This window comes from Lycium ferocissimum, chromosome 8 (assembly GCF_029784015.1).
Source record: "Lycium ferocissimum isolate CSIRO_LF1 chromosome 8, AGI_CSIRO_Lferr_CH_V1, whole genome shotgun sequence".
NCBI lineage: Eukaryota > Viridiplantae > Streptophyta > Magnoliopsida > Solanales > Solanaceae > Lycium > Lycium ferocissimum.
In genome coordinates, this window is record NC_081349.1 from 3,166,381 (window position 1) to 3,190,972 (window position 24,592).

Consider the following 24,592-nt stretch of genomic DNA (forward strand, 5'->3'; position numbering starts at 1 on the left):
AAGCAATCACCTTACCATGCTGCATTAATACACAACCCAATCCAACGCCCGAGGCGTCATAATAAACAGCATAGCCCTTAAATTCTTCTCGAAGTATCAGAATTGGTGCTAAAGTCAATTTGCCCTTCAATTCCAAAAAAATCCATTCACAAGCGTCTGTCCATTGAAACTTAACTGCTTTCTGAGTGAACTTCATCAGTGGTGCTGAAAGAGAAGAAAAGCTATCTATGAACCTCCTGTAATATCCTGCTAAACCCAGAAAACTACGAACCCCTGTCGGTGTCATGCGTCTAGGCCAAATCTTCACTGACTCTATCTTCTGAATGCCAGCCCTGATGCTCTCTTGTAATAGCATATGCCCTAGAAATGCTATGGAGTTTAACCAAAATTCACATTTAGAGAACTTCGTATACATCTCTCGATCCTGGAGAGCTCTGAGTATTGCACGTAAATGATCTGCATGCTCAACTTCTAATCAAAAATAGAACAGAATATGATCAATAAATACAACCACGAACAGATCTAAGAAGGGTCTGATTATGCTGTTCATCAAATCCATGAACACTGTTGGTGCATTAGTCAACCCAAAAGACCTGACAAGGACTCAAGATGATCATATCTTTTCCTGAATGCTGTCTTCGGATTATCCTTCTCCCTGACCCTGACCTGATGATAATCTGCTCTCAAATCCACCTTCGAGAAATATCTGGCACCCTGTAACTTATCAAATAAGTCGTCAATCCTCAGGAGTGGGTACTCGTCCTTTATCGTCGCCTTATTTGGCTTTCTAGAATTAATACACATCCTCAGCGAGTCATCTTTCTCCTTTACAAGCCATACTAATGCCTTCCGTGGTGAAGTACTGGGTCTGATGAAGCCTTTCTTGAGCAAGTCCTTCGATTGCCCCTTTCACCTTCTTCAACTCAGCAGGAGCCACCCTATAAGGAGGGATGGATATCGGTTGAGTATCCGATAACATTTTTATAAAAAACATCAATCTCCTGCCTTGGGGGAATGCTGAAAGGTCATTCGAAAATACATCTGGGAGTTTACTAACCACTGGGACGGATTGAAGAGTCGGCAGTTCTGCCTCTGCATCCTGGACTCCAACGATATGATAGATACAAACCTTTGCGATCATCCTCTCTGCCCGGAGGTGGAAAATAGACCTACCTTTCGGCGAAGCCGGGTCGCCTTTCCATTCCAGAAGCAGTTCCCCTAGGAAGTGGAACATACAATCCTTGTCTAGTACCCAAGGTTAGCATAAATAGGCGCTAGCCAATCCATACTCATAATAACGTCGAAGTCAACCATCTTTAACTTAATAAGATCTGCTAGGGTCTGACGGTTACAAACCACTACTGAACAACCTCAATAAGTCTTTCTAGTAATAACAGGCTCACCAACAGGTGTAGATGCATAAGACGGTTCACTCAATAACTCTGGTACTACATCAAACTTTCCCACAATAAACGGAGTAACATACGACATATTGGACCCCGGATCTATTAATACGTAAACAATATATGAACAGACTATCGATGTACCTGTCACCGCATCTGGCGAGGACTCCAAGTCCTAAGGACCTACTAAGGCATGACTGTGATTCTGAGCACCGCCTAATCCAGAAGCTCCGTCTCTACCTCTACCTCTACTTTGATTTCCTTGATCAAGTCCTGGACATCACCGAATCTGGTGCTATTGACTCCCGCACTAGAAACAACCTCCCATATTCAAACGACATAGTCCGGCATGTGGCCGACCACACTGACTGCAACAAGGCCTCATCTGAACTAAATTACTCTGCTATGGGATTCTGATGCTCGCAACTCCTGCCACGGCCATACCTGAGAGCCCTGATCCAGCACCAACTGTGGGGGTAACCTGTCTTACTGCCCATAACCTTGCAGCCTGCTGCCACTCGGGGGTTCCCCGTAATTGTCCACTACTCTGGCCCTCTTGGCCAATCTACCTTCCTCATCTAGATTATGTTCTGTAAAAATCGGCGAGCCCTAATTAATGGACTCGCGAGACTACGGATTTCTCGATCCCTCAGAAGATCTATGATTATCTGGTGTCCTAGCAAGGTGCTAAGTCTGGGAAGCCGCCAGCTGTGTTGATAACTGTACTGCTCTCTTCACCTCTTGGCCATTAGGGGCTAGTGGTGAAACTAGTGGTCCTGGCGATACCAGAGCTCCTCTCAGCTCTCCTAATATCCCTGGAGTCGAGGACACTCGAAAGGATTACTCATTCTGGATATCAGACGGATCTTCCTCGATAGAGGGTATAATCTCGGACGGGTCCTCCTTGATAGAGTAACTCACACCTGATCCCATTGCCATCTTAGCCCTCTTGCTATCTCAAACTTCTCCTGTCATATGCATATTTGTATACAAACACCACATGTAAGAGTAAAACCCAAACTCCTATGACTCAGCTCTACAACACGATTTAGATTTGAAAGAAGGGTAACCAACTCCTAAATGCCATGTAGCTCTCTGTTTATTAATGTGGTGCACAACACATATGTAAATAAGACTCTACTAGACATGGCTTGTAGACTCCCTAGGATAGACTTGCTCTGATATCAAGTTTTTATACCCCAAATCTGGATAGGCATGGCCGACACCCGGTGCCATATTCAGCCCGAGCGAACCACTCTGAACCTGTAACTCTAGAGGGGTAACTCTCAACTTAGGCCGACAAGTCCTACATGAAAACAAACGAGACCCACAAAGCCGACAATAACACACTCTGTATAGATATAATACAAGCTATCTCATCTTAACGGGGAACACACAACCAAAACATATGTATAATTGAGCAAGCCGACGAGGCTACTATTAATGTACACAACCAACAGTAGCAAAATAGACATATACAAGGCCGACAAGGCTATAACACTAACATATTATATACAAGACTCATCTACAAGACTTTAAGGAAAATATAATTGTATCATGGTCGGGACAGGGGTCGGCCTACCCATCAAGTCTACATACACAAAAGGAAGACTCCAAATAGACCTGACAACTCCAGACAAAGGGAGCTCACCAATCAACAAATATCTGGTCCCATCTACTGGGGAGGTCTATCGCCTCTGTCTATCTGTTACACCTCGAAAATTTCATGTCGTTATGTCGTAAGTAGACTAGCGTGAGCTTAAGGTTAACATGAAGCTCTTATGACTATAAGAAGGGTACTTGGTAATTTTAGAGTGCGTACGATAAGATTTCGAAGTTATATGGATTGGTGAAATAAAGTTTGATAAGGACAAGTGAAGTACAAGTGGTGTTTAGGAAAGGTTTCGTAAACTATTGCGTTAAGGATTGTTTGGTAATGCCTTGGAGAGGAGTTATGAGGATATTTAGATTGTTAATGAAGTGTTAAACAAGTGCTAAGAAGGTTTCATAAGGGTTGGAGATCAAACGAAACGACAAGAACAAGTTCGGAAAACGGGTGAGTTATACGACCCATTATACGGTCCGTATAATTGTTGCAGTGAAGGGCCATCATTGATGGAGTTATACGGTCAGTTATACGGACCGTATAATATTATATGGACCGTATAAGGGTCCGTATAATCCCATCGGGCTGAGTTAATTTCCAAGTATAAATACAAGTTCCAAGTTCTAATTTTTCATTTTCCATCTTCTCCACTCCTCTCAAGAACTCTAGAATATTCTACATACCCTACTAACATAAACTCAAGGGAGATCAAAGATCAAATACCAAAAACTAGTAGAATCAAAATACTAACTAGGGTTGATGGAAGCTAGAAATTTCCTTGGAAATGAAGTTGGGGTTTTCTCCAAGTGAAGTATTCTAATCCAAAGCCCATTCCTACATAATCAAAGGTGAGTTTTATGTTCATTCCATGTTATTAAGAATATTGAGTGGTTGAAAGACTTGGATTATGGAAGAAAGTAGAGTATGAAGTTCAAATATGGAAATAATGGTATTTTTAAATAGTAATTTGACTTGAATCATAGTTCTTGACACGTATGAGTATAATCTTGCTATGAATGATATTAAAGATGTTGTAGAAGCAATATATGCGAATGAATATGATGTTGCGTCATAATTATGATTATGGATGACTTTGAAAGGGGATTTTGAGAATTGAATAATTTCTAGCTTGATGAAGTTTTTTGATTATGATATTGTGGGTGTTGTTATTGAAGTTTGGGAGTTGTTTATTATATGGAGGAAGTTAACGGAACAAAGGAGATGGTGCCCAATTTTCATTAGCTTTTAGTCGCTTTAACTTAAGCTTAAGTATGTCTCCGTTATCCGATCTTAGTACGAATTCCTTGAATGTAGAGTTGTAAGCTTGGAAGGAGAATGCTTAGTCGTTAAGGAAACATAAAGGTATGTAAGGCTAGCCCTTTCTCTTCTAAGGCATGATTTCTATGACATGATTTTCTCTATCTTTCCATGATTTTCTTACCTTCCAGAAATTATAAGTCTATGATTACTAAAAGCTTCTCATGAGATGAAGATAAGAGGTGTATTATGATAATGATGATTCTATGTCCAGAGATTTTAAAGCTTATGATATGATGCTTATGAGAATAATGATCTTGTTGTATAGATTCTTTGATATTATTTATTGTTGCTAGTCTCACCTTATAATACTAGTTCCTCTAAGGTGAGACATGATGATCATAATTACTCCATAATGTAATTGGAGGTTACCGACCTTACGTCACTCCGATAGAGTACAGCTTTTATTTGAGCTCTTATGCATGCTTCACGATAAGTATATAATGATGATTACATCGTGCCTAGATGGCCGGGCAGCACCGCTAAGGCGGGCTACTTACTACACCATGTCTATATGGCATGGGCAGACACCACTAGTGGGCGGCATGGGATGTTTACCCCAGACGCAGGAGGCCCGGACGCAGGCTAATGATGATTACACCATACCTATATGGTCGGGCAGTTTATACATATAAGTGTATGCATGATATGATGTTGCTGATTATGTAAGTTGGCATGCATGACTTCCCCTTAAGAGGCATTCAGTTACAGGTTACCCCTTCACGTTATGATCTTTATTTTCTTGCTACATTTTTGTATATGCCTTACATACTCAGTACATTGTTTGACGTCCTTTCTTTTTTTATGGATGTTGTGTTCATGCCACGGTGTAGACGGGGGAGACGCCCGTATTCTTAGGAGCTATATCACTTATATAGAAGCACTCCACCTACCCGAGGGGTGCAGCCATTCGATACATTCTTTTATGGACATATTCGGGGTATACGGGGTCCCGTCCGTCCTTATGTCTCGCGCATCTAAGAGAGGCTCTTAGATACGTATGCGTGGGTAGTAGATGTCTCATGAATACACCAGTGTATATTTTGTATATCATTTTTGGTAGCCTCATGGGCTGATGTGTATTTATATATGTTTTGTAAATGTTGATGACCATCTTATGAAGAGTTTCGTGTTGAGAATGATGTATGTTCAAGGTAAGGGGGATGACAAGTATGATGGGTGGTGCTCGATAGGGTAGCTCTGGGTACCCGTCATGGTCCTTAGTTGGGTCGTGACACTATCAGCACTTGCGTGTGCATGAATGCAGCGCCCCTGGTAAAAGGGACGTTAGTACGAAATAATGTACCAAGTATGTAGGCAATAGAATAACTAGAACTGAACTGAAACAAAGTAATCTGGAGGCTAAGGAATGCCTTGAAATATCTCACCTGATCTGACTCATATCAAAATGTAATACAATAATATCATATATCTCACTGACCAAGTGGTTAGGCAACTGTAAAATCTCACTGACCATAAGGCCAGGCAATAATGTCTCACTGACCGGTCGGCCAGGCAATACTGTCTCACTGATCTGTAGGCCAGGTAATAATATCTCACTGACCCGTAGGCCAGGCAATACTATCTCACTGACTCGTAGGCCAGGCAATAATATCTCACTGACCTGTAGGCCAGGCAATACTGTCTCACTGACCAAGTGGCCAGGCTAAAGAAAAATATACTTATATCATGTTGTATATCAAGTATACTAAAATGTATAAATTAAAGATGCTAGCATGTATCTTTCTAACTCTTCTACTATCAAGAACCTAAGGAGAGGATAGGAATCCCTCGGAAGGTATAACGTAACACTCAGAATGTTGTATACATCTAAGACAAGCTCTAACCGAGAGTTTCTCGTTATAAGGTTCATTAAGCCCTTATTGTATACGAATTCTTCCAAGAAAGAAAAGATAGCCATTAAATACCTCGAGTCGTCAATACGATCCAATAACGAACTCATCGTGACTAGTATGCTAATCCTATAACAAAGGAATATATATATATATATATATATATATATATATATAAACTTAGACAACGCTAGTATATCACGTATATCAAACGATAAATCCATTCTAAAATGAAACGAACAACATTTCCGCTATTCTTAAATCACCACAACTAATCCAGTTGCCATCAACAACAACAACCTCAATTAAGTCTCTTTGAACTCAAATCAATAACATAAAAAGATATACATCTAAACAGCCCAATATACGCTTCGTATACGATACTTTATACTCTTTCTTCTTCCAAATACATCAAGTATAATAACCTCAACAAAGCCACAACAGCAACTACTATCCATACATAATTAAATTAGCTCAATAACGCAGCAACAACATGGCCCTAAACAGTCTACAACTCAACATAAACTTTAACATACATTAGAACTTCTTCCCACAACTTCCCTCCTCCAACAACTTGTGTAAATATCTAGCAAGCCCATAAACATGGAATTAAAGTAAAATCTTACCTCAAGAACTCAATTCCAATATTATTTCACAATGAAGTATCCTCCAAAGCTACTATAAGAAGTAGAACTAAGCTTCAACAATAATCCGAAAACATTTGGCACTTGAATCACTCTTTTAATCTTTGATTTCACTTGGGGTTGATTGGTTATGATAGAAAGGGTTTTTAAGGGTATGTAGGATCTGTATAGATGGAGGAAATGAAATAAAATGAGAGAGAACCGAATTATATACAAAAAGGGGCTGCCACCGCCAGTGATATACAGTCCAATATACGAACCATAAATCAATATACGGTCCGTATATTTGGACTGTAAATCAGGCACAGTGCACCGCCCCCATTGTTATCAATATACGGTGGGGGTTCATCAAATATATGGTCCTTATATCACCCCATAAATCTCAACTGCCATCGAAACGTATTCTCATCGATTTATTTAACCTCTAATCCTTCCTACACATACTAAGCATGAACTTAAACCCTCACATACTTAGGATGGGCATCTCTAATCTCATATAACCTTGAAGATAATCCGACTCTCCAAGTCTACGACGACTAACTCACGACAAAACTCAATGTACGGAAGTATGAGGTGTGCCTACAAGCTTGCATCTATTAATACAATCTAGTAGGGGTTTACTCTTCTTCTTCTGATGGGGTTGCTACCAAATTTATCTGAGGCTTTCAGAACATCATTAAAATCCCTTCCTACTAGCCATTTGCCCCTATGGTTTTCCCCAATGTTAATTAGGTCTTCCCAAAGGGTTTGTCTGGTGGAGAAATCAGAGCTAGCATAAATAGCAGAGAACATCCAATTAGAGGGAGGATGTAGTACTTGAACATTAACATGCACTCCTTGGGAATTAGTGGTGATGTCATCTAGCTTCATTAGCTCTTCCTTATACATGATGACAATGCCTCCAGAAAGGCCAATAGCAGGGGATTGAACTATGGAATAGAACCCTAGATAATCAGTAAAGGCTCTATGATCATTGAACTTGGTTTCAAGTAGTATAAGCATGGAAGGGTTGTGGGCATGAACCATCTCCCTATAGTGTCGATGAAACTCAGCATTGTGAGCACCTCTAGTTTTCCAAATTATGAAGTTCATCAGGGTACTCTGTGGCTTATGGAAGTTCAGGATCAGTCCTTTTCCCTTTCCTTATGGGGTTGGACTTTGGGTCAACATCTTTCGAGTTTTATTCCTCTTAAATGTCGGAGTCAATAGAGTTTCGAAGTTTCCTGAGCTTCCTCTTAAGGGATGCACTATTCCTATGAGTACTTTTAACAAGTTTCTCAGCAAACTGCTATAAGAATTTGCTCGATGGCCCTTTGGACCTTGTTTAGATTGGCTCTTTTAGTAACAAAAACTCTACTTTTGGTGCTCCTATTTTTGCTAGAATGGATTCCAAGTGTTGAAAGTTTCGTTTCATCTGGTTTACCATCGATACCTCCTCCGCTTCCATATCGTTTTCCCTTATCCTCTTCCCTAAGACTTTCACATTCACTATGGGGATTTGGATTTAGGGTTCCGGAGCTAATTGAGCTGGTAATGGTTCTGGTGTCGGTGGTAGAGGTGCTTGTGCTATTTGTGGTATAAATCGAGGATTCATTGGTGGAGAGCATGGGGTTGGGAAGAACAGCATGGTTTGTGCAATCTGGGTCATTTGCATGTTGAACTTTACCGGAGTTGGCGGTGGACCTCAGAACACCTGGGCTTGGGTCCAGGTCAACAACCATATCAGTGTGCCATAGTTAGTTAGTACTCGATTCATCCCTGCTTGGACTATCTATGCTAGAAAAGCAGGGTCCTGGATGATCACTGATACATGTTCCTCCTTACTTGCAGGTCTATAGTCAGGGTTTGGTCTTGCATCGCCATTTCTAACCAAGAGACAGGTAGATGGTCTGGTGGAAGTGGTTCTGTGATAAGGGAAGGTTCTAGTTTAGTGGTGGGGGGGGGTGTTGGTTTGCCATTGCTGTTCACCAAGGTCAGAGAAGTGAGAGAGGGAATTTGGAAGGTTTAGGTATGATATGGGTTGCCTTTTTGGGTATTGCAAACGTTTAGGCTGTCGTTCAAGGTCATACCTGTCCCATTATTATGGATTTTCATCTTCAAGGAGACGACGAGTGTCATCTCCATAGATATGGAATGATTGTTCTGAACATAGGGACTCTTATTTTTCCTATGAAGGGTATCAGTAAGGGCTTCAATATTTTTATCATTTTCGTCTTCCAAAAAGTTGTATTTTTGAGGGGTGTTCTTAATGGGCTCAAAACAATTTTGGTTAATAGCCCTTGTGGAAATGTTTTTTCTTTTATTAGCCGATTTAGTACGGTCAATCGGTTCAAGATTGTACAAACTGTTAGTGGCTAAAACGTTGTCGTTTTCATTTAAGTGGCTGTTTTTTTAACGGCATCGTTTGGCTTAGCAATTGTCCCTTTGACATTGTCGTTTGGGTCTTCTTCAGGAATGTGAGAAAAAATTTGTTGTCAGGTTTTTCAGGCCTTTTCCGTTGCCGGAATTTGCCCGTGTTTTCTCACCATGAGGATTAGCAACTCGGGGTTTAGGGAGAAACTTACCTGACACAATATCATATAATTTGACCTGCCCTTCGGTTCTGCTTGGCCGATTTCCTTTTCCAACGATCGGTGTTTTTCCCGTAGGTGGTTTTGTTCTTCCTGCTGGCGTCTTTTTTTTTAGGGAATTCTACCATTTTCCAGTTCTCCTTTGCATTGCTCAGAAGTATAGATGTGCTAGTTGATGGTTTTTCTTGTTAGGGTGATATGAATTTGCATTTTTCCAATATATGGCCCTACCTCCTCATCCAACACATAGAATCCCTTCATCCTCGTAGTGGACCATCTGGATTTGTTTCTCGATGGTTATGGTTGATTTCAGCGGCTCTTGAAGGGAGACTTGCACACAAATTCAAGCATATCTTCCTTTGAGGGTTAATGATGTACAAGTGTCAATTTTTAGGAGCTTTCCTAATTCTTCCCTACTCTCTCTAACAACTTAGTGTCATAGAACTCTGTGGGCAGCTGCGGTAGTCTGACCTATATTGCAGTGGTATCCAACACCGCTTCATTCGGAACGAAGTTTGGTTCCCATTTGCGAACCATGAGGATATGCCTGCAGTAAACCATGGTCCCTGAAGGATTACTTGTTTCATATTCTCTTCTTGTTCAAATTTGATTGTGAAGAAATCGTATCCCAAATCAATAAGTATCAGGTTCTCAATGGGTTGCGTAGTTCTAAGAGCTTTTCCCTTAGATATCAAAGTGGCATCTTCCTTCCAATGATTTTTATTATCAATGAGAATCTTCAGGGATAGTAGAGACGTTCCTCCTCCTCTGGTTTGAGTGCAATGTCATCGTTGTCTTTCTCCATGATTCCCTTGCCATTGGGTTTTCCCCCAGTGGTGGGGTCATAGTCATTACCGTACACCATTGGTGCATTAAGCAAGATTTCCTTATAGGAGTTACAGGAGGATGTATGTTCCTCCATTCTTTGGTCAGTACAATTGGGTGGTTCCGGTGATACTGAGGGTGATGGGCCTTTAGTTAGTTGGTCCACTGTCGGAGAAAAAACTAGACTTAGAGAGGTTAAGCTAAGTCATTCTCTCTCCACATGCTTTCAACCTGTTACGACTTTGTTAGTAACGTTAGAACATGAATAGGGTGGTATTTAAAAAAAGAATAGCATTTAAAGTTTAGTTGAAAATGAATATTTACCAATTAAAATTATTTTTGGATACGTATTTCATTTGAAATATGTTATGAATAGGGTGGTATTTAAAAAAAGAATAGCATCTAAAGTTTAGTTGAAAATGAATATTTACCAATTAAAATTATTTTTGGATACATATTTCATTTGAAATATGTTAGAAGTTGAGGGAGTTGTTTTTTGCAATTTTTTAACACAATATATAACCAGACAAATATTTGAAATAAAAAAAAAGTTATATCCAACCGGGAACTAAAATAAACTTAATATTTATATTTTATTGAAAAGATATTTAATTATGCATATCCTTAAGATTATAGCAAAGAGAGAATTTATTATGGTTTAATTTTATTTTTATCGTCAAGTAACTATTTTTTAAATTAATTAAAGTATTAGTATTCAAATTCAAATTTTCAATCTGTTCAGATACCAAATGTTGTTTATACACTAGTTATTAATATTATAGAACATTTTTCAGGAAGATGGTCTGATACTAATGAAACCATTAGAACTTTGCTTCAAAACATAAGATGCAAAACCCAGTCTTTATAGTAGTGACCAACTCTGCCACACTTATAACAGGCTTTTAAATTTTTGGATCTAACATAATCCTTCCGTTTTCGAAATTCCTACATGTTCTTAATTATTAGAGTACTTTTTAAAGTAGAGTCCAAAATAATCCGCACAAGTAAAAAGAGATGGAGGGATGTAAAAATATTATGGTTTAATTTTACTTTTATCGTCAAGTAACTATTTTTTAAATTAATTAAAATATTAGTATTCAAATTCAAATTTTCAAAGTACTACATATTAGAGTACTTTTTAAAGTAGAGTGCAAAATACAATCCGAAGAAGTAAATAGAGATGGAGGGAGGTAAAAATAGATTTTAGAGCCTGTTTGGATGGGCTTATGCCTAACTTTAAAAAGCCTAAAAAATAAAGTTAGGGTAACTTATTTTTTTTTATTAGTTCGTTTTCACTTATAAAGTTCGTTCGTATGTTTAAGTCAATGGGCCAATTTTTTTTTTTCGGAATGCTTATTTTAAGACAAAACGATTTGAAATTTGTGCCTACCCAAACACTCAAAAAAAAATTTATAAAAGAACTTATAAGCCAATCCAAACGGGCTAGAAAGCAAGTAAAAGAAGAAGAAAAGGAAAGTGTTTAATTTTGAAAGGGAAAAGTAAAGAGATGTGAAGCTTGTCTTTTAACAATGTCTGTCTGCTCCCCCTCGCACTGTAAGTAACCGTGTCTCTCTCCTCTTTACACTCAAATGACATTTAAAAAATAGATAAAACAAAAGGGTCTATTGATTTCTTTCTTTTCAGCAGCCATTTTTGCTTTAAAAGTAAAGTAAAGTAAGTAAGTTTACTAAAATGGTTGCTAAATAGTGGAAAGATTAAAACGAGAAAATCAACCCTGTAATTAGAAATGCCAAGTTCTCATAATTTGTACAGGAGTTGAGTTTGGTGGTGCTGACAACAATACAATACATTTCATTCAGTTCCCAAGATTTTTCCTTTCTCTCCATTTCTAGGGTTTCTACCCCACCCTCTAGGGTTTTGTACCAACACCCCTCACTTTACTTTTTTTCATTTTTTATTTACAGTAGCTTGATTTCCCAATTATAGGAGTAGCAAATTTGGAGTGCATTGAATTATCTTAGCTGAAGCAGCTCTGACTGCTCTTGTCCACTAAAGACAGATGAATTGAGATCGGGCAAGATCGAACATTTATTTACCATTGGTAATGTTAATTGAGAATTGGAGTATAAAAGATAAATCAGTGTTGCAAACATGCATTTCGGTAAACTGGATGACTCTCCCATGTTCCGTAAACAGGTTTGTTATTTTTTTGCTGTTATTCTTCCTTACTGTTGCTTGAGCCGATAGAAACTAAGAACTCTCCTGTTTCTTACTCTTTCACTTTAATTCTGGGTTCACTAGTTAAGGATCTACAATTATGAAAAATGTTACTTTAGCCACTAAAATTACAGTTTCTGATTAACCCTCAGGGGTTGGCCTGGTGGCAATTGACTTGAGCCTTGGGGTGCTCCCTTTCAAGGTCTCAAGTTCGAAACCCGCTGGGTGCAAACAATTTCTGAGGGCCATCGGACTGGGGAAACCCTGAATTAACCGTGGTGCACTTGCGGGAAACTCCTTGCCGAGGGCCTGTGCACCCCTGGGATTAGTCGGGGCTCAAAGAGACTCGGACACCCGGTGCTTAATCAAAAAAAAAATAAAAAAATTACAGTTTCTGATTGAGGAAAATACAATGTTTCATCTTTTGATTAAATTCTCTCTTCTTCTTTTTTTTTCTAACTTTTAAATCTTAAATGCTAGGATATTTCTATGAGATAAGTGGTAATTTCTGTTATCTTATTTTAGTGATTAAGTCTGGGTTTTCCATTTCCCAATAGCTTGGTTAAATGTTTTCTTTTGATATAGTAATCTCAGATGACATATAGTTGGCTATTTCTTAGCTGGAGCTTTGATGAGTCTATACGAAATGGGAATGCACGTCACATTTGTGTTTGATAACTGAATTCCGGTTATTTACTCCTGTGATGAATATAGCTTTAAAGATGGTAGTTTAGATGAAAATATGCAATAAGCGCTCCAATGAAGTTGTTGTTATGTCTTGGTGTACATTGATCTCAAAAGTTTTGCCAAGTCAAACCTCAGTGTTCTACTCAAAAGAGAGAAAATTTTAGTTCTTTATGTGGATCCTCACAGAATTTCACTTTGTATTGTTGACTGATGTTTGGGTGAAACAGCTGCAATGCTTGGAAGAAAGTGCTGAGTCCTTAAGAGAAAGAAGCTTGAAGTTTTACAAAGGATGTCGAAAATACACGTGAGTGTTCTTTGTTCGTTGTTGGCTTAATAAACTATGCTTTGTTCTTTTTCATTTGGTTTCTTATCGACGATGCTGAGACTATGAGTGAGTAATCTACAGTAATTGCTGTTTTAATAGACATGCAATTCTTCTAAATATATGTGATTTCATCTCAGAAAACATTTCCTTGAATGGAGTGTAGACATCATTAGTTCTGGTGGTATCACTTCTTGGCCAAATGACTGCTTGATTTTTTTCTTTCTATTTTCATTTTTGTTGATTCTTTCTCATAATGAAGTTTTTATTGAACTTTGAACTTCTAAATTTAGTTGGTTTTGCCGTCACAATCTATTGTCTAAAATAAGAAAAAGAAGAGTGTCTTCTGCTAGCTCAAAAGTGGTATGCTTCTTGGTGTGTGCAACAAATGATTTAATATTTCTCTTAGAATCTTGTTGATGTATCCCCGAAATTCTACTAGTTGAAACCTATTATTTTAGAAAGTCATTAGTGTTGCATAAAAACCACAAGCTTTTATTAGATTAGTGCAGGGTAGTTCAGCTGCCTGTCAATGGGCAAGGTCATGGTGAAAGCTTGATGATTTATGTTGTAGGGCTTGAGCGTTTATAGCAGTTCAATGGTTTGCTTTCTATAAGTCCTTTTATGGTTGTTTTGTTGATTAATGGACATCCAACCTCTTTTTTGATCCTTGGTGAATTTGTAGAGGTTTTCAAGTTTCAGTTTTTCTATTCTACTTTCAGGGAAGGACTTGGAGAGGGATATGATGGAGATATTGCTTTCGCGAGCGCCCTGGAAACGTTTGGTGGGGGCCACAATGATCCTATTAGTGTTGCATTTGGAGGTATGTAAAGAGCTGATACATATATTCAGATGATGTTTGGCAGCTACAAGTGTTTATCCTAGAGCAATTTTTTTTTCTTTTACCCCCATTTTGGAGGATCTATAGTGTTTCCACACTTCCCCTCCAGCGTGACTCGAAACTGGACCTACCGATCGTGGGTGGAGGTGTTTTACCGAGCAACCCTCACTTGTCCACCCTTTTTTTTTTTTTTTTCAAGTGCTGATATAAATTCGTAAAACATGGAGGCACTTCTTGTGGGTTCATAGCAGTGTTATCAAAGGCACGCTTAAGCCTGAAGCGAGGCTCAAAACATGTTGAGCGCTTCGCCTAGCTTTATGTGCGCTTCAGTGTCGTCATCAAGGCTCTAAGACATACTTTTCCTTGTTAATGAGCCTCTCTTGGAGAGGTGACACTAGATGATTGATATTTCACTTTATCGTAATATTTTTACAATTTCTTTGCCCATATATTTGTTATTCATGCTTATTATTATTAATCTTGGACTAAACATATATATATATATTTGTATTTTTGCATCATTGCGCTTTTTTTCATTAAAGCCCATGCTTTATTTGCGCTTAAAGCCCCAGCTAACCTTAGAGCTTTTTTGCGCTTTTCGCTTTTGATAACATTGGTTCATAGATGAAGAGACATCTTACAGAGTAATGGAAACAAGAGAAATTAATGGTCTGGGAAATATATAATTATTTCAATCCTTACCCTTCCCTTTTGGAAAAGCAGCCCAGCAACCTTCTATTCCTATTTCAATAATCCACTATTTCACCGACTTGTCCAAAAAAATAATAATTTGTCATCCACTACATTGTTTGTAGTCTCAAGTCTCTCTATTCTTTATTTTTATTTTTTGTTTCTTTGGTATCTGTCTATTGGTTTGGCAATTTGAGGGAGCTGGGCAATAAGACTTGAACATTGGTTTAACGTGGTACATCCGTACATGTTTATGTAATCTGGAGTTTGGATCACATCTCCAATTATTCACATGCCGAGTTTGACGAGAATATCTTAGGGATTGAGAGAACTTCCTGGACCTGTTCTGATTATTCACTAAATAGAATTTACTTTAGTTGTTAATGATCAGAATTTTAGCGAGACTTAGTTGAGGATCTTGTACTTTGCAACATAGTATGTCTTATAAAGTATCCAGATAGTATAAGATAGTGTTCGACTTAAAATTTCCACAACTATTCTGCCCTCGTTTTTTGGCATCAGCTAAATGGTGCTTCTCATCAAAAGCTTTTGTTTAACAAGCATAAAGAGATTGGTTCTACTAAATGCAGAAACACCTTTTCAATATTCTACTTTAGTGCTTTGACCTTTATGAATTAATCCTTTGCTGCTTTACTTTGCAAGTTTCATATGAAAAATCCAGTTTCAACATGTGATCTGTAGTTGGATAATGACCCATTAAGTGTTCATTCACTTACTCCATTCTAATTGTAGGCCCTGTAATGACTAAATTTACAATTGCGCTGAGGGAAATCGGGACTTATAAGGAAGTTCTTCGGTCACAGGTAAAGTTTTCAGTAGCTTTTGTTTCTCAATTTTATGTTATTGTTGCAATATTCCTTCGGATGCTTTATTGCTCAACTCCTTATTCGGGGCAGAAAGCAGCACCGGTTTCCTTTCAAGAGATGACTTCAAAGCATCTATTCAATAGTACCCTTTTCTCTGGGCGTGCTTCCGAATTATTGACTTGACCAGTTGTTTTTCACCTTGATATGCAGTATATGGCTTCTAAGTAAGGGCATTTTGATTGAGCTTCATTTTAAGCTCTATTGTGTCCCCGACACTCATTTCCGCAATATCTGTGTTAAACTCTTGCCCATCTTAACCTTTTAGAACACAGAACTCTGAGTTTAATCATCTACGACCTAAGAAATATGGTTCTCTTTCCTGATCAAAAAGAAATATGGTTCTTTTTTTATTTTTTATACCTCTTTTTTCTCTCCCCTTTTATGCGAACTTGACTATCAGCTTCGTTTGTCAGTAATTTATGAAATTTCTTCTTGTGCTAGTTGAATTATCTGCTGTTGTATTTCTATATTACAAGAATATTCTGATCCTGTTGATATTTTATTCTTTTGCCTGGCATTCTTCTTAACTTTATTCATTCTATCATCAAATTTTTTGATTTTTCCTCATTCGAGTCTCTCGTTTCTATGGAAACAATGAAATTATATCTGCAAGTGATCTGTTCTCATCTGCCTAAGTATTTGTGGCAGAGTTACCTGTGTTATTGGGAGGTAGCAGGTACCTGGTGGAATAGTTAAGATGCACACAAGTAGGCCCAGAAAAAAAGATAGAACTGGATAGAACTGCAAGTGATCTCCTTAGTCTGATTGTGGCATGCATTTAACTAACCACCTACTTCGCCGACATTCATACTGTCTTCTCAGGTTGAGCACATGCTGAATGATCGGTTACTGCAGTTCGTTAACATAGACCTGCAAGATGTCAAGGTACTATTCTTTAACTTCCCTTCTTTCCTAAAAGGCATTTTTGATTGCTACTTCAGGATAACACAAACATTTACATGTGTCCCATGGCTTGGTCTAGTGTTAGACGAAGCGTGTGATGTGCGGGTTAGGCACACGTCACGGTTTTGAACCCTGCCACAGTCAAAAGTCTGGTATTTTAGTGGTAGGTGGAGGGCGGGCCCATTATCCGCCGAGTTTCAAACCATGCGCCATTGGCCTTTGGGGTTTCTCGGTCATTTTAAATCAAAAAAGAACATGCATATGTGAAACCTGATTTTGTGGGCTTAAATACTCAAATATATAATGATTGTGTAAGTATTTGCTACAAGGAATTCTCTTTGTGCAGGAAGCTCGGAAGCGCTTTGACAAGGCTAGCCTGGTTTATGATCAGGTATTCTTATTCCTAATGCTTGTGAGAAATTTCACCATCTGATGCATTTGAAGATATATTTTTTCGTATAGATAACTGTTGAGTATGCAGAACCACACCTCTATTAATTATCCTATATGTAGGGAATTGGATTAGAAGAGCTATTTTTCAGAAAATGTTGTAATGCATTGCCACCACGTAACTATTATCACGATATTCTGGTTTACCTTGATTATTTCCTCCCATTTAAAAATGTCTCCTGGTGATATATTTTACCACTTCAATGGGGTTGAAGGAACTCTTAAAGGTTGCAGAAAAAACTTTCAAGTTAATTGGAGTTCTGAATTAAAATAATAGGAACACTTCCTCTGTTGTTGATTTAGGGATTTTCTATTAAATCCATTAACATTATTTATTTCTCCTTGATATATGCTCCATTCTGTAGGCTCGCGAGAAGTTTTTGTCATTAAGGAAAGGCACAAAAAGTGACATTGCCAGTGGACTGGAGGAGGTATAGAAGACATAGCAGCTAACCATGCATACTGCCTATAGAAAACATTCTGAAGTCACAGTTGTTTATCGTTTCCACATATTATTGCCTACTTTGAAAATAAAAGAAGGCACAGAGCACTTAACACGGTTTTAACTCTTCCAGGACCTTCATAATGCAAGATCAACTTTCGAGCAAGCTCGATTCAGTTTGGTGAGTGAATCTAGAGATAGAGCATCTCAAGGAATCTCTTAGATTTTATGATTCAAAAGGTGTTACCACAATAGAAATGGCATGTTGACCTTTTATTCCTTTTTGAACCCTAACAATCCAGGTAACCGCTCTTTCTAATGTTGAAGCAAAGAAGCGGTTTGAATTCCTGGAAGCAGTTAGTGGCACAATGGATGCTCATCTTCGTTATTTCAAACAGGCATGTCATACAGTTGGAAGTTATCCTAGCCTATTTGTTTTCAATTTCTCACATTCTATTTCTATCTTTTAGGGATACGAGCTTTTGCATCAGATGGAGCCATATATCAATCAGGTTTGTCTTGTTGTTGGTTTCATTTGTGGCAATTTGATTGAGGTTGCTTCAATTAAAATCTCAGATAGGTAGCAATATATTCTTGGTTTATTTCCTACAGAAAGGTTAATGATCAAATTTACATTTAGGTAACAGAAAATGAGAATACCTTTCATCTTTCTGCGAACTGTCCTCAATTTCTTCTTTCTTTTATACTTAGAATGGTCCCAATACTTTTCATGTAGAATGGTCCCAACACTTTTCATGTCTCCCTATGTCTCATGGGTCTCAACACTGCAGACACTCTTGTAATGTTTCAAGGACTATTTTTTATGTGTTACTCCCTTTCTTCCAGTTTATGAGACATTATTCCATTACTAGTCTGTTCCAAAAAGAATGACACGCTTCCATAGTTGGAAACAATTTTATTTTGAACTTCCCATTTTACCCTTAATGAGAAGATTTTGTAGCCACACAAATGTTAGGGTGTGTAAGACTACTAGTTTCAAAAGTCTTATAGCAACACAAATAATATTGCCTGCTTAAGACCTCGAGTTTCAAAAAGTCTATTTCTTTATTAAACTCCGTATCGAGTCAAACTACGTCACATAAATTGGAGAGGAGATAGTATTATGTAGCATTCACTAATCCTCTGGTCATGGGACCTACAGTTGAGTTGCTGCCAATGTGACATGATAGTTGAAATGCAATAAATAGTAATCTACATATGTTGCTGTCTCATAGGTGGTAGATATTCAAGTGTCATTTTTAATGTTTTTTTTGCAGGTCCTGACCTACGCACAGCAGTCTCGAGAACGCTCCAACTATGAGAAGGCAGCTCTTAATGAAAAGATGCAAGAATACAAGAGACAAGTAGATCGAGAGAGCAGGTGGTTCTCCAATGGTTCTAATGGATCTCCTAATGGAGATGGTATACAAGCCATTGGCAGAAGTTCACATAAGCAAATAGAAGCTGTCATGCAATCTGCTGCAAGGGGAAAGGTGTCGAAACTATTATATCACCGAGAACCCTTGCATTAATTCTATTTTACCCTTTATTTATTGCTTTCATGATTATAAAATGCTCCTTTGGTTTACCCTTCTCACCTTTCGTCAGCTAAAACTACAGTGATCTTTCAGGTTCAAACCATTAGACAAGGTTATCTATCAAAGCGCTCATCAAACTTGAGGGGAGACTGGAAAAGAAGGTTCTTTGTTCTTGATAGCCGTGGAATGTTGTACTACTATCGCAAACAGAACACCAAACCATCTGTGAGTACTATCTGCAATATAGGCTGGGATGTAAAAGGAATACCATTCACCTAACCTTAATTTATGATCTGCTGAGTTCATATTCTGCAGGGGTCAGGCAGTCAACATTCTGGCCAGAGAAATAGTTCAGAGCTTGGGTCTGGACTTCTAAGTCGCTGGCTTTCGTCTCATTATCATGGTGGTGTACATGATGAAAAGTCTGTTGCTCATCACACCGTAAACCTTTTGACATCAACAATAAAGGTTGATGCTGACCAATCTGATCTGCGGTTTTGCTTCAGGATTATCTCCCCTACAAAGAGCTACACCTTGCAGGTGAATTGCTATGGCATTTTCATTTTGGATATCTCATGCCAACCACTGCACTGTTGTTGCAGGGTGGAGTGTGTGCTAGACTTGTGAAATCAGAACTTAAAGGTTTCCCTCTTATTGTAGGCAGAGAGTGCCTTGGACCAAATGGATTGGATTGAGAAAATAACAGGAGTTATTGCTTCTTTGTTGAGTTCTCAGGCCCCTGACAGGGTAACTATTGGAAGCTGGTATACTTTTTAGTTCCCTTTAATTTGGTGCCCATCAACTACAATTTCCAATCTTTATTTCAGTGTTTGCTTGCCAGTCCTATGGGAAGTGGTCATCATCGATCTGCCAGTGAGAGCAGTTCATTTGAAAGTTCAGATTTTGACCCGCCTGCAGTTGAAGACCATCCGTCTGACAGGCTTATCTCAGCGCATCATGAGCGCGCTTTCAGAAATTCACAACAGCTACGATCTGCTCCAAAAACTGAACAGCCAATTGACACATTACGTAGAGTATGCGGGAATGATAAATGCGCTGATTGTGGTGCTGTTGAACCAGATTGGGCATCTTTAAATCTTGGAGTTCTTGTCTGTATTGAATGTTCAGGTGTTCATCGTAATCTTGGTGTGCATATATCAAAGGTAAACTTTTTGATTTCTGCTACGTATTATTTAGTCACAGGCTGTACTGCCTTTTTGCTGGGATCTAAAATTCATTTCTTTTCTGTGCATATTCAAAGGATCTAAAATTCTTCTTTTTTTCCGGTGCATATTCGTTTGTTTTTATTTAGAAAAGTTAAAATTGGAATGCTCAAAAGTGTCTTGTAGCAATTGCATGGATTTTACATTGTATTTAACATACTGGAGTTTTGTTTAGATTTTTGAACTTTAAGCAGCAATTGGTACAAAATCACCTAAAAGGTTGTTTCTTATTCTTATATTTTTATTGACTGAAAGCCTGTTAGTTTGTTTTGGAGGTTGACGCCCATGTATTTCTGCCTGGTTCATGGCTCTAATATCTGTGACTGTATTTAAAATTCTTTAGGTAGCTGAATAGTCCAAAAAATGAAATCTCTAGTGCTTCTCTTGATGGTAGCTTTAAAGATACTTGTGATACCGGTGTACTGGTGGATTATGAAACTTTAGAATAGCTTTTTCAAGGGATGCATGTTAGTTTTTTCTTTCTGACAGAATTAGAGTTGTTTAGAAAAGAAATGTCTTTTGAGCATCTGTTTGTATAAACCCCTCCGAACATTTATAATGGTGCATTGAGTTGGTTTTCTGCATCTTGTCCTCAGTTGTGATCGTCTCTCTGCAGGTGAGGTCACTGACACTTGATGTCAAAGTATGGGAGCCTTCTGTTATAGCTTTATTTCAGTCGTTGGGGAATACCTTTGCAAATTCAGTCTGGGAGGAGTCACTGCAAGCACGAGGTTCTTTCCAAGTTAATTTTTCCGCTGCCAGGTAAGTTTCCCGCTCAAATCATTTTTCCTCTGAAGTTTATCTTCATCTTTCTCATATAACTTGGCCATTTAAAACTGAAGCTCATACAGATCTGATAAACAGCAACAGCTCTACTTCAGCAAGCCAAGTCATGCTGATCCGATTTCAACCAAGGAGAAATTCATCCATGCAAAGGTCATTACCATCACTCTCCGTAATTGTTTAAAACAATGAGTTGTTTAATGCTTTTTCCATCAGTCAGAATTGTAGAAGAGACATCTTTGGTTGTATGAACTGTTATTTCTATGACGAAAGATCTTGTGGTAATGTTTTGAGTTTCCTGTCTGTGTGAGTCTGCAAGGATTTCTGAGGGTATCAAAGTGCTAGCTTGAAAACTGCAGTCTGAGATGAACACCATCAAGAAGATTCCCCTTGTCCCATTTTTGTTCTTGGAACTCTGATTTTGGCAAACTCTATGGATATCATGTGTTTAGGAATAAAGTCTCTTGACATGCTTGGAGCTTGGTAACTGTGGCCCGAGCAATCGAATTATGGAGAAGGAAAAACATGACATTCAATCTCAACCTGTATCCTTTCCCAAAAAGGAAAAAACCCAAATAAGTATAGAACAAAATAACAAATTCTAACCTGCTTCTCACATCCATAGTCTGTAGTTTGTGGGGAGTGATGTCTTATAAGTGCGAAGCACTCAAGTGCACATACGTCATTTGGCTTGCATGCGAGCCTGCCCTTATGTTTATGGGAGAATTGAGCTTATTGTTGGCTGGCTATTCAGGCATTGTTCGGACTAACTTGAAAAGAAAAAAATCTGTCTTTTAAGCCTGACATGTTAATTTTCTCCTATAGCATTGACTTCACTTTGACCCTTATAACATTGGCAATACATTCCTGGTTATTAATTGAATATTTTCTCCATTATCACAGTATGCAGAGAAAACATTTGTTCGGCGGACCAAGGACAGTAACTCTGTGGCACAAATGATGTGGGAGGCCGTTCGAGCTAATGATAAGAAAGCTGTGTATCGCCTTATTGTAAGCTCTGAAGCAGATGTTAATGCTCTTTACAAGCAAGTTGTGTCTAATTCTTCCTTAACCCTTGCCAAAGTAATGCTGTTGCAAGAACAACCATACACTGATGAGAGTTCTACTTGCTTAAAAATGGACTTAGCAACTCCAAGTGAAAGGCATATAATTGGAGACTTTGATGGGTGCTCGCTTCTACACCTTGCTTGTGAAACAGCTGACCTAGGGATGCTAGAGCTTCTTATGCAGTATGGTGCAAATGTAAATGCTTCAGATTTACGTGGTCAGACACCACTTCATTGGTGCATTATGAGACGCAAAGCTTCATTTGCTAAGTTGCTTCTTGCAAGGTAATCAAAAGTAGCATACTGTGCTAATTCTTATATTTCTCCTCATTAATGTTTCATTGGGTTAGGGTGGTCATATTTTCCTATGGGGAAGTTGCGTGTTCCTTACAGATTTATCCTTCTATAAACCATATCCCCTTGACCCTGCTAACGCGGGATGCTTTGTGCACCGGGCTGCCCGTTTTTCAAACCATATTAGTAAGCAATGTCATTCTCCATATGTTAAATTTTGCCCTTGTGTGTGATTGACTGCAGGGGTGCTGATCCACATGCTTTGGATGGGGAAAGTAAAACTCCACACGATCTTGCATTGGGCTCAAATTTTAATGACAATGAGGTCCTTAATCTCTTATCCGACACGAATGCTTAAAACATTCGAGAGAGTATATACCAAATGTGGACAGAGATTGAAGCTGTACCCTTTTGGTGAAATGAAACCAGGGTTTCAGTTCTTTGTAATTATGTTAGTGAATTTTGTGCTGATGGATCTCCATTGAAAGACACAGCTGCTTGTGCATTAAGGGCTCTCAATGTTGCATGTTTTGGTCGATAAGATTGCTGGGGACTACACGTCTGTATCTTATATTGAAGTATAATGTTAGGGTGGTCTTTCATGCTTGATTTTTGAGGTCAGCTGCATTGAGGGTTGCAGTCTTTTTGTGTTGTAAAGCTGTTTTTTCACTTATCAGTTTTATTGGTTTTTGTTTTTAGAGTAATGTTTTTGTGGAAGGATTCAGGGCATTCGCCTTGAGTGCTAGTATTTTGTGTACATTTGCTGTTAATTTTTCTTTTGTGGTGTAGCCTTTGTAGTTTGTATATCTAAATCTAAGTGGTATTTTAACTGAGGGAAAAGGATTTGCCTGCCTGTCCCTTCATTGTTTTAGTACATTTGGTGGATGTATGGTGAGTTTGTGAACTTGCCCGCTGGTTTGTTCAGAGGTAAAAATCTTTTTTATTGTTGTGTTGTTCGCGGTACCAGCTTCTTTGCGTGGGAAAAAAAGGGAAAAGAATAAACACTACTGGAATTGGTGTAAAAATATCATTTAGTTTGAATTATTGGATTTCTACCAATTAATGATAGTTAAGTATTCAAGTGTCATTGCTGTCCATAATTAGCTGCTCTAAACTATAATTAAATGGCATTTCGTGCTTTGCTTGTTTTATTTCATTTTTTCTAGTTTCTTAAGGAATACATCATACCTTTAATAACTCTGCTAGGTTTTCCCAATTGAGCTGCCTAATCATCTACTTACAAATTCGGTCAAGCTTAGCAAATGCAAATAACCATAATAGAAAACTAATCACTTGGTTTACTAATTCCTTCTTAAAGTTTTCTATAGCTGTTCGACTAAAGAAAATGTGTACGTATCGTGTATTATCATGAAACACCAATTAGATGCGAGCCAATAATAAAAAATATAAAAAAAAATTAAGAAAATGTGTCCACAATAATTGGTGATTATATAATCTTTTAAATTTGGTCCAAGGTAAATGATTTTAAAAATACCTAAGAAGATATAATTTTCTTTTTAATTTATATTCTATACAATAAATGACTTGAGTATATTTCTAGAAAGCCTTCAATACATTTTATACGAGTAGACCAGGTTAATTTAGTCAATAATTCTATTAATGTAGGTTACTAAGTCGTTTTCCTTAATGAATATGTTAAAATCTTAAAAGAAAAAATGATCAGAGGGAGTATTTATTATTTAGTGATAAAAATTAGCTGATAGGTCAAATCATGGGGAGGAGGAGCAGAATTATTCCAGTGGAAAAGGAAAAAACAAAGGGTAGTAAAGAAAAGCAGGAAACTTCACTAATCCCAGTACACAACATTTGCATAAACAAATCACAACAACATGAGTAAAAGTAAAGGCCAAAAAAAAAAAAAAAAAGCAATTTTGAAAATCATATCCCTGTCCTTCCTTTGAAGCACATCTTTCTATGTGTTATGTTTCGCTTTCGGTCTCGAGACAGCGACGCCAGCTAAGCTATATCCCCTAAATGCCTACGTGTAAATGGGCATGAGCATGACCCCTCTGTGTCAAATCTCCATTTGCTTTCTTCTGCTTTTCCCA

General features: G+C 38.1%; 1 protein-coding gene across 4 annotated transcripts; it reads left to right on the forward strand.

Moving 5' to 3' along the window:
* Nucleotides 1–11,807: 11,807 nt before the first annotated feature.
* LOC132067131 (ADP-ribosylation factor GTPase-activating protein AGD3) lies at nt 11,808–23,472 on the forward strand. 4 transcript variants are annotated; one of them, XM_059460262.1, is made up of 19 exons: nt 11,808–12,375; nt 13,311–13,387; nt 14,128–14,228; nt 15,690–15,760; nt 16,646–16,708; nt 17,073–17,117; nt 17,542–17,607; nt 17,752–17,799; nt 17,921–18,016; nt 18,089–18,130; nt 18,896–19,111; nt 19,250–19,381; nt 19,472–19,696; nt 19,817–19,920; nt 19,998–20,319; nt 20,996–21,141; nt 21,222–21,315; nt 22,066–22,514; nt 22,767–23,472. In XM_059460262.1, the coding sequence occupies exons 1-19, from the start codon at nt 12,331–12,333 to the stop codon at nt 22,879–22,881; spliced, it is 2,457 nt and encodes an 818-aa protein (XP_059316245.1). In that variant the 5' UTR covers nt 11,808–12,330; the 3' UTR covers nt 22,882–23,472. The 4 variants fall into 4 exon arrangements, with proteins under 4 accessions (XP_059316245.1, XP_059316247.1, XP_059316246.1 ...); XM_059460264.1 differs by having other exon boundaries at nt 21,231–21,315; XM_059460263.1 differs by having other exon boundaries at nt 11,809–12,375; nt 19,817–19,903; nt 19,984–20,319.
* The last annotated feature ends 1,120 nt before the right edge of the window (nt 23,473–24,592 follow it).